The sequence below is a fragment of the Capsella rubella genome, unplaced genomic scaffold, assembly GCF_000375325.1.
Source record: "Capsella rubella cultivar Monte Gargano unplaced genomic scaffold, Caprub1_0 scaffold_5, whole genome shotgun sequence".
Taxonomy (NCBI): Eukaryota; Viridiplantae; Streptophyta; class Magnoliopsida; order Brassicales; family Brassicaceae; genus Capsella; species Capsella rubella.
In genome coordinates, this window is record NW_006238919.1 from 10767584 (window position 1) to 10781546 (window position 13963).

Genomic DNA, 13963 nt, shown 5'->3' on the forward strand with positions numbered 1-13963 from the left:
TGTTAATGTTGAGTAGACTGAAGAACTTTAAACAAGTTGAATGAATTGAAGTTCAAAATGTTTGGTTTAATGGAACAACAAAAATAACATGTAATAGCAGCATTCAGAATCCACCAAAAATAACAGATGAGATCATTGTTAGCCCTTTCAAGATTTGATTAAAAACATCAGATAACAAATACATAACAGATCAATTTTGAGAGGAACATGATCATATGGCATAGGTACAAAGCATAACTGTAAATGTTGAGTCAACTGAAGAGCACAAACTGAGTTTAGTATGAATCATTCAATATGGCTACAAAAAGATTTGCAATTTGATTCAACCATGATAACTACTAATAAGCAAATATATGTTGTCAATAAAGAGTTTTTGGGAGCTTCAATTAGAATCCTTGCGTTTTCTTCCGAGTATTAAAGCTCTCTCTAATCTAGGTCCTCCTGCTCTCCACTTCCTGAAGGCTGTCATCGACAAGTGAGCTGCTTCGTACACTTTCAAAAGTTCATAGATACAAAAGAAAAAACAGTGCATTAATAATTTTTGGTACAAGCTTTAGTTTGAGATGGTTAACACTAAATTCAATACCATGGAGTTGAAAACAAGGCTTACAGTTCGTTTCTTCCTTTGTTAAAAACGACAAGTACTTTGAAGCTGTTATATGAGCTGCTGTGTATACTTTTGTCAGGGCCTCTTTGTATCTGATCTTAAATGCAGTCGATAGCAAGATTCCAAGTGTTCTATCTGTAACCCTGTTTCGACCAATAAAATCAGTATTATTACCACAAGAAAGATTTGAACAAGCATCTACTTTAGTACACAAACTGTTACAATCTGGTTTTCATCTGCTTCACATATTAGACAACTTGCTTGATGTATTCATGCTGATTTCACAGTGAAATCTTGCTAAAGTACCTACCTATCTTTCTCAAGGATCAGCAAATAAATTGGCACACAAATTTTTTTCTTGAAACCAAGAGATAGGACGACATCAAAATGAGGGGGAGGCAAGGGGACAGAGTCTTAAAGGAACTCACAGTGGCTCTAACTTGCATCCGAATTCATAAAAGTATGAACACCGTGATCTAAGATCAACGTATGCTGCATCAGCCTGAACTTCAAGTCTCGTCCTGCATAAAAACATATAAAGCCATTAAGAAGATTACAAACAGGGCGGAAGAAACAAATTGCTTAGATGAGGAGGCTGTCTGAAATGTTAAGCAATTCATGGAGCCAGAAGAAGAACTAAGAAAAGAAGGAAAAGAAAGAGAATCAAATTGACAAGCTTAGTAAAAAATTTGAAAACAACACAATCTATTCTTGAAATTACACAATCCTAACATGACAGTTAAGCTATAGAAAATGCTTACTTCTGGTCAAAACAGGCAGGAAGGTTTATGGAGACAGCTTGCCTCATATGCAACTCATGAGCAAGCCAGAACGGAACTTCCACTTTGGCGCCTTGTTCAGCCTGAAACAACGCAAAGAAAATAGTACTAGTAAAAAAATCATATCAGAAAGGCAGATATGAAAAAACATTGCACCAGCAATGAGAATACTGACACAGTTTGTTTCTGCACTTGGATCAATAGTGACTCCATTTGCTGTTTTATGGAATAAAACCGGTACAAACTGCAACAAGGTGGTAAACTAAAGAGATCAGCTTTCTAATTTGATAAGAGAGACCGAAGAAAAACTAAATCTATTGGATAAGAAAGGTGACCTCTTCTTCTACAAGTATGTCGTCAATGTCATAGTACTTTGCCATTCTCAAAGGCTGGTTCCACACTACAATACCCTTGGGATTGGGTTCACGGCGGTCTGCGGGAGTTACAAAAGCAGACCAGAAGACACACTTAGAAACCAAACTCTCTTAATAGAATGTCATTGTCACACTCTACAAAACAAGTCAGTCAGCATCCACAGAGTTTTAGAAATAGTACAAGTGGAAATCCAAATGCCTAAAAACCTCTTCTATGGCGAACACAAAATGGCCGCTGAATCTACAAAATCAAGCAACACTTAAAAAGTAAATCCAGGTTCTGAGGGAGACAAGGGTTCCTACCATCACAGATATCGATTCCACGGAACAATTCGATTCGGACTACGAAGCTAGATAAGAAAAATTAAAAGTTTCTACGGTATAAAGGGGAAACGAATTAGGTCTATCGAAATCGAAACAAACCTTGTAGAAGAAAGGGAAAAAAACAAAAACGAAAAACTTACACAAGAGAGGAATGGGAGTAAAATCGAAAAGGCTCGCGTTGGAGAGAACTTTGATTAAGGAAGAACTCTATACCAGCGTTGAAGCTTTATCCCTCGCTCCACCGGGTCGAATTTTATTTATTGGATTTGGAACGGTGGGTCGACAAATTTTTAAAATCAAGTAAAATAAATTGGTGGGAAACAAAAAAATACTCTACATCCTAAAATATATTTTTGGTGCGGATATAATCCAATTTTCATTTCGTGTTTTTCAAAATAAATTATATCACTTTTCAATATTCTCACTTTTAAGTAATACTTTAATTGTTATGTATATAACTACGATTAATATATAAAAACGATAGTTAATTAATTGGTGAAAAATGTATTCGAATTAGATAATATTTCGGTATTTTAGTAAACTCGATTCCAATGGATAGAGTTTTCGGTGAATGTTAGAACTTATTTTATATGTCAACAATTATTTTTGAATATCTAATGTGTATGTTAATACTTATAAGTTATAACATTGTAGAGCCAACATATTAACTTACTTGTCAAAGATATGTAGTTTACTGGTTTTTACAGATTACAATATTTTAGCCAGATTTTTTATACTTGAAAAAAAAAAAAAATAATAATACTAAACAGAAGAAGCTTAGTGTAAGTAAATGGTAAATTATATGATGAAAATTCACACATTACAAGCAAACCATGTAAATTAAGAGCTGCGGGCTGTTTACAATTTTTGCAACAGCCACTTCAGCTTCTCGTTTAATCACACTCCCCTATTACCACACCACACCACCTTATAACTCCCAATTACATTCCAAATCACAGTATATTAAAAAAAAAACATTAACAGAAAATACAAAGATGTTCGAAATCTGAAAGTGAGGTTTCTTAATTTGTTTCTACCACTTCGTATGTATTGATTTCATCGATTCACTTTAGACTCTGAAATTCTTTCCGACAAAGGTTTGTCCAAACTGCCAGTTCGAAGGAACGATGTTCCATGAAGTAGAGGTTCTGCGGTCACTGGATGTGACACGGAAAGAAAGTGACTGACCAACAAGAACGGCATTTGACTGCCAGTTCTGTCCCCAGTTCCTAGTCAAACCCATCCAACCACTCTTTGAACTTTTCACGCTCGCCTTCACGATGTCTCCTGCTCCCGCCACGTTCGTGATCAGTACCAAGTTGAAGTAACGGTGGCCGTTGATCGTGAACCTTATCCCTCCACTCTTCTTACATGCCACCCTATACAACAAAACTCAAGCTTAGCTTTTTTGTTCATTGTATAAAAACACACGAACCATTACTCGAATTGTACTTTACAACGATGGTATAAAACTAAGTTAACCTATATAGTAGGATTTGTGAGTATACCTGCGGTAAGAGATGGGGACAATGCCGGCGCGATACTGAGCGATCTTGAGAAAAACGGGCATTGCAAGGTCGAAGTGAGCACGTGGCGGGTTGCACCAGCCGCCATTGTCGCTAGGTTGGGCTAAGTTTGGAGGGCAAAAGTTGGTTGCGGTTACGAAGACGGAAGGACTACCCGGGTGACACCATTTGGGATCATTGACACATTTAACTTCAAAGCATGCCCCGCAGCTTTGGCCACTGTTGAACAACGCTGTGCTTAGCGCTGCCGTGTTTGTTCCGTACCCTTGGCTGTATAAATCCCCGTATCCGCAAGCGCCACCTATATATAACACAAAACTGAGTTAAAAAGAGAAAACAGAGTACTCTGTTTTTCAAAGAGCTAGTATAATGAATGATTTTGATCAAGGATGGTTTTTGAAATGTATGTGTTAAGGAGAGTGGAGACTAACCCATGGTTCCGGAAGCGTCATTGCCGCCGTAGAAAGTGGCGTGAGCGGTTAGCCAAGAGCTGCCAGAGTAAACGCCAGGGATTCCGGCGTGGGTGAGGCTTAAGAGGAGAAAGAGAGGGATTATGGTTAAGAGAATCAATGAAGTGATTGCCATTGTGGATTGAAATGGAGAGAGAGTAAGAAGATTGTTAAACTAGAAAGAAGGCTAAGGGAGGAACTTGGGGATGGTGTAAATTACACTTGTGAAGACCGCTATTTATATTGGTGGAGAGAAACTCTAAAGTTAGAGAGAGATAGAGTTGGCTGATAAGCGAAAAAGAAATAGAGTTGGCTGAAATTAGTGTTTTCTAGACAAAAAATTATAGAAAATACAAAATAGATGGTGAAAATATAGGTTTGTAACCGTTCTGTAATTGTAATCTCTTTAGTATTGCAATAAGAAAAGATCACTGCAGAGTCTTTTATCCGATTTGTTCAGGAATCTGTTAATAATGTAACGTGAGAGTGAGACAAAGTTCAATATGATATGTGTAGATAAATGCCAAGTTTCCAACCAAGTCTGATAAATATTGCAAATTAATGTGATCTATCAATAAAAAACCATTCATATACAATACAAATTAAACCAACAAATACTTAGTTCGTTTTTTGAAGCAACAATGATGAATTAACATGTTACAAGAATAATGGACTAATGAGATAGTGAAACAACCGTAATATGTAGAGAAAACATTTGAGTTCATTACATCATATTACATGTTGTTGACTCTTCCTATTTTTTTTAGGTGTTCATAAATTAATTTCATAGTTCTACGAAAAACATATGCATATGTATAAACTTTGCAAAGTTGTAAATTACAAAAGAGTTTGTATTTTCGACACTTTACAAATTAATACATTGATACTTTAGGTACTATACGCCGTACGCAGTACGTCTACATAGCCAACTCTGTGTCATGCATGATGTTATAACTTATATAAAAATCGAGTTATTTATATTTTTAATACAAATTTTACTTTAGTGATACATCTAAATCATTTCATTACAATGTCCTTCATCATTAGAAATGCGAACTAAACTATGAAGTATGTAAAAAATACTAGAAATCATATAATCTAAATTTGGAAAATATAGACCAAATATAAAATGATTATGAAACTGTTTATACTCAATTCATTGGGATAGTTTTCATCATAATTTTAATTTAAAACAGAAGAAAATGTGAGAAAATAGAAGTGAAGCTGCATGAGATGGAAATTAAAAAAGAGGAAAACAGTTAGGGGCGGTGACGGTGGAATAGCATTAAGGACATTTGGTGATGACAAGGCATATCTATGCGCCAACCAGATCTTCTATATCTGCCACTTCATCCACACAGCAAACCAAAAAAACAAAATAACATATACATATACATACGTGTTATGTTAATTAATCAAAGTTTTATAACTTCTCGTGGTTAGATTTTGTTTCTTTTTTCGGGTAGATATGATAATGTGAAACTCATAAGTCATAGTATTTGTGTTAGTTCAAACTTGATATCAAAATTTCTATAAAATAGTGTGTACGTGTAATTAGTGACGTGTATGATTTTTTTTTGTTTCAAATGCACATGAACGCATACGTATCCACTTGCATGTGAATTTATTATCTACCTCTCTATGATCTCTCCCGACGATTTCTCGTCTTTTCATTTATTTCCTTCTTTATACAAAACAATTTCTTCACTTCTCTTTTGTTGTGAATAATATTTGATGCCAATTCTCAATTTTTCATCTCCAACTAACTTAGTATGATATGAGCTAAAACATTATAATGCAGTGCAAGTCCGTGTTTATTAAATGCTGTCACAGTAGTCTATATGGAACTGGGAGTTACATTGCACATTAATGTCAAAAGTGTATGTTGAAGTACTTGAACAAACAACATATTCTACTACGAAAACATTTTCTGACACACTGTGAATCTGTGATCCGAATTGGACCAGGGCATGTACGGCGTACGATACCCGTATTTGAGCGTCTCGCAAATGAGATACAACTTATAATAAGGATCCAAACCTGATAAGTTCGTTATATGAAGCCGCCATATTACATCTTGAAAATGTCGATTCATTTCAATTCATTCAAACGGAGCGAATACGATTGATATATATTGCCGATTCAAATCCCCTTTTCGAATCTCATTTATATAATGTAAGAGTCATGAGCATAAAATAAATTATATGGTAGACATTAGTCAATTCACTTGATATCAACTGATCATTTTTTTAATTTTTTTTTATCAACTTATCATTTTGAGTTATACTGTGACATGGTAGTAGAATTTGGTTGTTAATCCAAGTTAAATAAAGTTTGTTATTCTGATCCTAAAATGATTTATAAAGGAACCTATGATTTACATTAAACATATACATGTTGTTTCGACTTTTGAGAAACGTACGTAAGAATCTTTCATATATTGTTTTGAGAGGAAATGCATGATGCGTGTGCTTAACGTAACTAACGATGATAAAATATGTTGAAATCATGAAATAATGTCAATTACCACAAGCATGTACTTGCTCGGTAATTAATTACTTAGGCTTCCAATACAAGTAAGTATAGATTGCTAATTGTGAACTCCAAACCAAGCAATACATGAAATCATATAAAGGAATATCTGTTTTAGCCTAAACATGATGAATCCATATATGTTTGTGTTTAAATGAATTTTTTGGTTTATATATATAAAATAAACATAACCAAAATATATATACGCTTGATCTGGTATACAACAGATGAGATGCATGATATATAGAAAATGTAAACCTGGGTAAAATTTTGTTTGTCGTATATTCTAAAAAAGACAGATATATAAGTTTGATCAAAGATTGAGTCGAAGGTGTCAATAAAGACAAGATCGAGTTCAAGATATAGTTTGTGCCTATGTGGTAGGTACTCCAGAGACTAGTGTGATATATTTTGTGGCCTACTTATCTTCTGGCATAACTAAAATTTAAAATCTGGCCATAGTCACACGAATTTCATTATATGGTTTGCAGTTGCAGCTTGAATTTGACAACAATTATTTTATATATTAATTAAAAATAAAAAAATACGTAAAAATAATGTGTGTGCTATATATTTAATATATATATAATGTATATTTTTTGCTTCATATATATATTTTTTGGTTAATTTTACTTACGAATGTAACACTATATATAAAAGCATTTATATATTAATTCTATTTTACAAGTAATTAAATAGTGTAAATCCATCCAGAATGATTAGCAGTAGCAACCAAATTTGTTTAATACAAGACACGGGTTGACCCGGATAGTCGGATCGGTATTGAAACCGTGAAGACAACCCACCCACTTGGCTAAAACCCTTTGTTAAGAAAACAAAACCAAAAAAGCCCTAAACGGCTAAACCCTGCTTGACTTTGTTTCTTCTTCATCGTTCACCGCCGCGTTCTCAGTCTCAGTTCCTTCTTCTCAAATTCCTCTTGCTTTCGGTTCTAAAAGGTTAGTTTTTCTTCTTTTACTTCTATTAGCTTAATTTGGATTTCAGAGTAGCTCGTAGTTGGTTAAACCCTCTAGTTGTTTAATTGGGATATAGTCGTCAAATTTTTGGATTTGAGAATTCGAATTCATAGACCCAGTGATCAATTAGTTAGTTGGTGCATCAAGCTGATACGTAGATACCCTTTTGCAGTCGCAGTAGCGGAGCAGTCAAATGGGTAAGTTGGGGAAGAAAGCTAGGAAATTTGCCAAGAAAAATCTCCAGTCTGTTGATAAACGAAACAGGAAGCTGAAGCCTTTCTTCAAAAAGAAATTTGCAAAGAGTGAGTTCTTATTCTTCGATTCCACTTCTTTTCTGTAGTCAATTCTACATAGGAGTCTGCTGAAGTCTTCTTAATGTCGTGGTTATAGTCTTGAAAGCTTTGATTTTTATTGTACTTTGTATCTAATTATCTCTGATTGTTTTATAACCAATGTTATTAACTTTCTGTGGTTTAGAGAATGGGCGTCGCGATGTGGGAGATGAAAAGGAGGAGAAGAAGGTTGAGCAGAAACCTAAGAAGAGGTCTGGTTTTTGTACACTTCTGCTACTCAAACAGCTGTTCAGTTATCTGTTCGAGTCTCTTGCATATGTTACAATCATACCTTTTCGTTCATCAGTTTTCTTTAATGATTGATGGGTGAAGATATTAGTAATGCATGCACTGGGTGATTTTGGTTTTGCGTATATGTTTTCAGATTCCCTGAAGAAGATCCTCAGGATATATCCATAGATGATGTATTCGGAAAGGATGATGATGAAGTTCACCACGATGGTGATTCTGATAGTGATGGATATCTGGATGAGGTATTACTCTTAGTTTTTAGTGATATTTTTCTCTGTGATTCAGATAGCAAGTATTCACAGTATTACCTTATGTTCAGGACCCTGCCGCTGTAAAGGGAGCAGAAGGTAATTGCTTTACCTCATTTATTTGATTTTATGATAGTTCCTTCAATTCTTTCCTTTACTGTTTGACTCAATAGATAAAATTTACAGGTGAAATCAGTGATAGTAAGATGTCGATGCAGAGCAAAGCGAGTCTGTCAGAACTTAAAAAACAGAGGAGAAAGCTAGCGAAATTGAATGAAAAGGTAACAGATACTTGCATTCTTAAACTTATGATAAATGGTACGTTTGTTAGCATGTTTACCATTGTTATACGGCAAAGTAATTGTGAGGCTTTCTTATCGTCCCATGCAGTTGGTAGACGAAGCTGACTCAGATAAATCGAAGCGCAAAGTACTCTCAGGATCTGTTTTAGGCACTTGCTGTGACCTAGTTGATGAGGAGCAGTCTGTTCAAGCATTAGTTAGGTTGTTAAATTGGTATCGAGCTGCATGTCATTATGGGCACGAACCATCCGGAATTGCTAGTCCTGATATATGCTATGACATAGAAGACAATGAAACATATGCCAAGGTCATGATTTTTGTGCTCCAAAAAGCTGATCACACTTTCAGGAATATTCTGGGATTATCAGACTCCAGTAACAAGGAGAAGATTTTGAAGTTGAAGAACAACCCAAAATGGGATAGTTTAAAACCACTGGTCAAATCTTTCTTAAGAAGTACCATGTATCTTGTTAAGCACGCAGCAGATTCGGAGATGATAATTTTTGGTGTTACCCAACTTAGAGTTTCAATCGTGTTTTTTGCTGCATTTCCAGATCTTCTGAAAAAATTGATCAAGGTAAGCTGTATCTATATATACATATCTCTGTGTTTATCATATAGGATAATTTCCATATACTGGACTAGACTAATTAGCTGGTAAGTTTGTCTAACCTTTTCGGCGTTAGACTACTAGCATTTAGTGAGATGCATTGACAATTCTTGTTTTTTTTTACATCGTAATAGTATGCTTTAGTAAATTATTTAGATACTTTCTTAATTGCATTTTTCTCATTGTTATATATGATGTAGATTTGTTTTCTTGAAAGTCATGTTTAACTGTGTAAATTGGTGCAGATATCTATTCACCTGTGGGTAACCGGTGAAGATACTCTATCGCAGCAGGCTTTTCTGACCTTGAAAGACATCAGTATGGTTTTCAACTCGGAATGCTTTGATACCTGCTTAATCAACATGTACAAAGCCTTTCTACATGACTGCGATATACCAAAGGCAAATTCAGAACAACGTCTGCTGTTTCTAAGAGATTCTCTTGTTGAGCTGTGCTCTCAAGATGTGCAGAAGTCTTATACCAAGGCCTCTGTCTCTATCACACAACTTGCCAAGTTATTGAAGATGGCTCTCACTACAAAGAATAAGGTGCTTCCTTAGTATTTACATGCTTTTTTCTTCTACTTAAAGTTTTCTTATTTGTCTTCTTAGCCTCCTTCAATTATTGTAAGCAGGAAGCTGTCGAGAAGATACACAGTGGGCAGTACACAAACTGTGTTGATCTCTGGGTAAATTTTATTGCCGCCAACGTTCAGGATTGTGATCTCAAGCCCCTGGTTTATACTATAGTTCAGGTTATAAATGGAGTTGCTCAACTAATTATTGGACCACGGTACCTGCTCCTAAGGGTTAAATGTATCCAATGGCTCAATCAACTCTCTCGGACAAGCGGTATATTCATTCCCATTGCATCATTGGTATTGGATATGTTGGAATATAAAACCACAAATGATGGTGAAAAGCAAGAACAGGAGCTTCAAGCTGTCTCAACAGTAAAGGTTAGAAATGTAGCACCATAAAGGCTCTGGAGTAGAAAGTTCTTTACAAAGTAGATTTCAATATATATAAACCCTGGGAAAGCTAATAGATTCTCTGTTTTGCAGCTACCCAAGAATTGGTTAAAGTCCCAAAATTTCCAAGAACAGTGTATCTTTTCTGTGATTGAAGTGCTTGCTGTTCACTTTGCTCAATGGAGCTTCCACATATCGTTTCCAGAACTTGCTACTATTCCCATCATGAGGCTGAAGTATTTTTACGAGAGAAGCAATATGGAAGGGTTGAAGCGAGTGGTGAAACGCTTTATCGAGCAGGTAATTCTTTAAGATTAAAGCAACCAAACCAACCCATTTACTATCTGTGGAATATCAAGAATCTTGGCTTGGAATGATGGTTGTTTTGATTTGAGAATGGCTTTTATCTTTATCAGGTAGAGTCGAACATTGAGTTTGTGCAAAGGAAGAGAGATGATGCTACTTTCTCTCCAAACGATCAACAATCTGCAGACATGTTTATGCAGCTTGAAAAGCAAAATGCTAAAGCTCCTTACACACAATACTATCAAAGCATCATAGATAAAGCCCGTGGAACGAAAAAGAAGAAGTGAGGTAAGTGTGGGAAAACTAATGGATCACGTGATTTTGCAACACTTGCTCGTTTTCTCAGACAATTGATGGATTCTTGTCTTTGTTTTTGCTGTAGTTAAATTGCTTCAACGCAGATTCCCTTGAAACTACCTCGAATTTTGTACAACATTTTTGGGTTTCATGAATTACAAAAAATATATGTGAGACCATTATTGGATTTCATATTGGTTTGGACTTCCCTACACTTAAATTCCAAACGTAAAAAAAAAACCATTTCATGTCCGGTGTTTTGAATTTGATTAACGAATAAACGAACAAATAGTGCTCATACAAATAAGAAGCACAGCATATGGAAGCCATAGTTTCCTAATTCGAGGGATTGGAGAAAATTTCATCCTGAGCTGCATCTTGATTCAGTGAACTGTATTTTATTCAGCTTCTCCTGGTTAAATGCGCGATAATTCAAGGTCTGAGCTACTCAAGAAGCGGAGAAAGAAGGAATTCGAGATCCAAAACTGTAGAGCTTGGAATACAAGGAAACGAACAAGTTTGCTCACAAGATATAGAAACTGAGATCCCTTCCCTCCTAAGGCTAGTAGTGTTCCAGTTTCCTAGTTGGCCTTTATTATTTGGGCTTATCATTTCGGTCCATGAAACACTAAATTTTTGACCGACTTAATTTGTTACCCATCAAACTTGTCACATCGATGATTCTAATATTTTTTTGTATAAGAAGTTAATTAATTAATTATGAGATGCAACTTTGAGAGTCTGACGAGATTCTTCTACAAAATTTAAAGCACTGATGGGTTTTCCATCTACAACGCAGTAGAGATAGAGCAATATTATCGGTAGTTTCTTATTATTGACTTTTAGCATTAATTTTGTATTAAGAAAACTAAGAACACTTTTTTTTTGGTCAAAGAAAAACTAAGAACACTTAAAATATGTTACTTTTGTCTCTTAATTAAGAGATTTTCTTAGTAATAAAACGCATTATTTACTTAGTTTAAATATGTATTTAAGTTAAAAACACCCTAAAATACTATCATTAAGGATGGTCTAAGATTATTATTATTATTATTATTATTATTATTATTTTTAATTTCTGAACTCTTGTTCTTGTATTTTGCTGATACAGTTCAATGTTTTAATCAAATTGGTAAGAAGAAGAACCAATGGGAGGAATAGTCGCGTCTTGTAGACTACATTAGCGCAATCATAAAAATCTCAATACTCTACGTCAATATATATTTTCCTAAAATAACATGTACGTATACTTATTTTACTTGGTCATGTACATGAAAATGTTTTTTTTTTGGTCGACGTATATACAGATGTTAATGGTACATGTACCAGTGGAAGTATAAACACAATTTTATGATCATGTTGTTCATCAAATAGTGAATTGGTGAAAAGATCAGAGACGTGTCTATAATTGTGTTAATCACCATCATATAGTGGATTACTAAACTAAAATCGTTAAACGTATAATTAACACTCAGCACTAAATCAGTAACACTCAATGATCAATATAGGAAGATCTTGCAAATATAAAATCTTCTTAACGAGATTGATAAAATCAAATTGAGAAAAATTATTAAAACATCACTGAGTTGGTTAAAACATCATGAATGTTTAGAACTTTCTAAATCAAAGAGAGAGAAAACACTTTAAGATTGTAGATGTATTTATCTCCTAATTGATTAATTAACAATATCTAAGGCAACTATGAACTATGATTTCTAGTTTTTTTTTTTACAAAACAATAACGAGGATCCACTTTAATGAACCCATAGCTAGGTAATAGGTCCTCAAAAAATTTACATAAGAATTTTAAGATTATCATTTCGTCAAAATAACAGCACATTCAAGAAGAAGAAAAAATGAAAAAAGAACTCTAGCAAAGGTTGGAGATGAATATATGGACTAATTACATCTATTATCTAAAATCAAAAAAGCATCGATGTATGAAAAATATGGATAGCGATGATCTAATTAAGTAAGCATGTCATGTTTATACTTTTGAAAACAAGCACACAATCTTAGTAGTTTAACTTCTGCTGTTAAAGGAAGATGGTGGTATTGTAGTTGTGCAAGAGAAGTAAAAGAAAAAATGAAGAGCTATGATGGACGTACGTAATAATATGTCATATAATGATGTAATTAATAGGTTTTGCAGAGAAGGAGTTGGAGAGGAGGGGAGAAATAGGTATACGAGGAGACAGAGGAAGAGGCTGAGAGTGCCCAAAAGGGTTTTCCAAATGAAGTAAGCTAATGAAGAATAGACTCTCTATTTTTATTTATAGTTTCAGAGTAATAATTAAAGTCTAATTATTACTCTCACTTTCTCTTTTCTTTTTTTTTTCCTTGCGTAAATAAAATTGTCAGCGAAATTTAAGGGCTATCTATAATACACACACCTACGAATTACGAAGTACCACAAGTCCACAACCTCTTACAAGTTTTATAATTTCGACAACCAATGGATTTATTTATTTTTCTCTTTCGGATTGGTTTGAAAACATTTATTGTGTCATGAGGCTCGTGATTCACTTCGTGTTTGTAGTGACGAGTTTAGATCAAATCCATAAGTTAAACGTCTGTACTTCTATACAAACTGAAACTGTAAACATATTTGTCTCTATATTTTTCTTTTTTCTTTTAAAGGGCTGATCATCTCTAAATTATTTTTCAGCAACAATATATAACAAAACTCTACTTTAAAAATAATAATAATGGGCAAAGCCAATTCACAAAAGAAATTGATTACTTAGGGTTGGTTATGTATGTTATCCTAAGCTTTTTCTCTTTTTGTTGTCATCGCATATGATATTTATATATATATATCTAGGCTCCCATCACTTTACATCTTAAGATTAATAAATTAACTACTATGCTACTATGGATATGTGAGATTAATTAACACGTAATGACAACTATATAAGACTTGCTGCTAGAAAAATAAAAGAAAAAGACAAGACTGTTTGTTTTTTAAAGTGCGATAGATATATTTGATCTTATTGCTAAAAAGAAAAAGACTAGACACCAATTTTGAATAATATATACATGAACTAATGATGAACTCCTAGTTTTTCTAACATTATT

General features: G+C 34.2%; 3 protein-coding genes across 6 annotated transcripts; 1 reads left to right on the forward strand and 2 right to left on the reverse strand.

Annotated features, from left to right (window-relative positions):
* Positions 1–172: 172 nt before the first annotated feature.
* Positions 173–2337, reverse strand: LOC17887011 (DNA replication complex GINS protein PSF3). 4 transcript variants are annotated; one of them, XM_023782731.1, is made up of 8 exons: positions 2225–2332; positions 2064–2134; positions 1722–1819; positions 1562–1630; positions 1369–1469; positions 1036–1128; positions 611–750; positions 173–492 (listed from the first exon to the last, which is right to left on the reverse strand). In XM_023782731.1, the coding sequence occupies exons 3-8, from the start codon at positions 1764–1766 to the stop codon at positions 383–385; spliced, it is 558 nt and encodes a 185-aa protein (XP_023638499.1). In that variant the 5' UTR covers positions 1767–1819; positions 2064–2134; positions 2225–2332; the 3' UTR covers positions 173–382. The 4 variants fall into 4 exon arrangements, with proteins under 4 accessions (XP_023638499.1, XP_023638500.1, XP_006291906.1 ...); XM_023782732.1 differs by lacking the exon at positions 2064–2134 and adding an exon at positions 1942–2001 and having other exon boundaries at positions 2225–2331; XM_006291844.2 differs by lacking the exon at positions 2064–2134 and having other exon boundaries at positions 2225–2337.
* Positions 2338–2902: 565 nt separating this feature from the next.
* On the reverse strand, positions 2903–4256 carry LOC17887125 (expansin-A16). The gene is made up of 3 exons (XM_006291636.2): positions 4042–4256; positions 3593–3911; positions 2903–3463 (listed from the first exon to the last, which is right to left on the reverse strand). Exons 1-3 carry the CDS (start codon positions 4193–4195, stop codon positions 3154–3156), a joined length of 783 nt encoding a protein of 260 aa, XP_006291698.1. The 5' UTR covers positions 4196–4256; the 3' UTR covers positions 2903–3153.
* Positions 4257–7448: 3192 nt separating this feature from the next.
* LOC17885580 (nucleolar complex protein 2 homolog) lies at positions 7449–11099 on the forward strand. The gene is made up of 12 exons (XM_023782669.1): positions 7449–7550; positions 7741–7870; positions 8046–8112; positions 8286–8394; positions 8472–8499; positions 8587–8681; positions 8791–9279; positions 9558–9860; positions 9947–10270; positions 10376–10582; positions 10699–10876; positions 10971–11099. Exons 2-11 carry the CDS (start codon positions 7762–7764, stop codon positions 10873–10875), a joined length of 1908 nt encoding a protein of 635 aa, XP_023638437.1. The 5' UTR covers positions 7449–7550; positions 7741–7761; the 3' UTR covers position 10876; positions 10971–11099.
* The last annotated feature ends 2864 nt before the right edge of the window (positions 11100–13963 follow it).

Excerpts from the sequence above, each read along its gene's own strand:
- LOC17887011 (XM_006291844.2), bottom strand. The coding sequence starts at position 1,766 with ATGGCAAAGTACTATGACATTGACGACATACTTGTAGAAGAAGAG. Across the intron at positions 1,129-1,368 it reads CCTGCCTGTTTTGACCAGAA|GACGAGACTTGAAGTTCAGG; the intron begins GTAAGCATTTTC and ends GTTTTTATGCAG. Across the intron at positions 493-610 it reads AACAAAGGAAGAAACGAACT|TGTACGAAGCAGCTCACTTG; the intron begins GTAAGCCTTGTT and ends AACTTTTGAAAG.
- LOC17887125 (XM_006291636.2), bottom strand. The coding sequence starts at position 4,195 with ATGGCAATCACTTCATTGATTCTCTTAACCATAATCCCTCTCTTTCTC. Across the intron at positions 3,912-4,041 it reads TGACGCTTCCGGAACCATGG|GTGGCGCTTGCGGATACGGG; the intron begins GTTAGTCTCCAC and ends TGTTATATATAG. Across the intron at positions 3,464-3,592 it reads GTCCCCATCTCTTACCGCAG|GGTGGCATGTAAGAAGAGTG; the intron begins GTATACTCACAA and ends TTTGTTGTATAG.
- LOC17885580 (XM_023782669.1), top strand. The coding sequence starts at position 7,762 with ATGGGTAAGTTGGGGAAGAAAGCTAGGAAATTTGCCAAGAAAAATCTC. Across the intron at positions 8,500-8,586 it reads CGCTGTAAAGGGAGCAGAAG|GTGAAATCAGTGATAGTAAG; the intron begins GTAATTGCTTTA and ends TAAAATTTACAG. Across the intron at positions 9,861-9,946 it reads CTCTCACTACAAAGAATAAG|GAAGCTGTCGAGAAGATACA; the intron begins GTGCTTCCTTAG and ends TATTGTAAGCAG.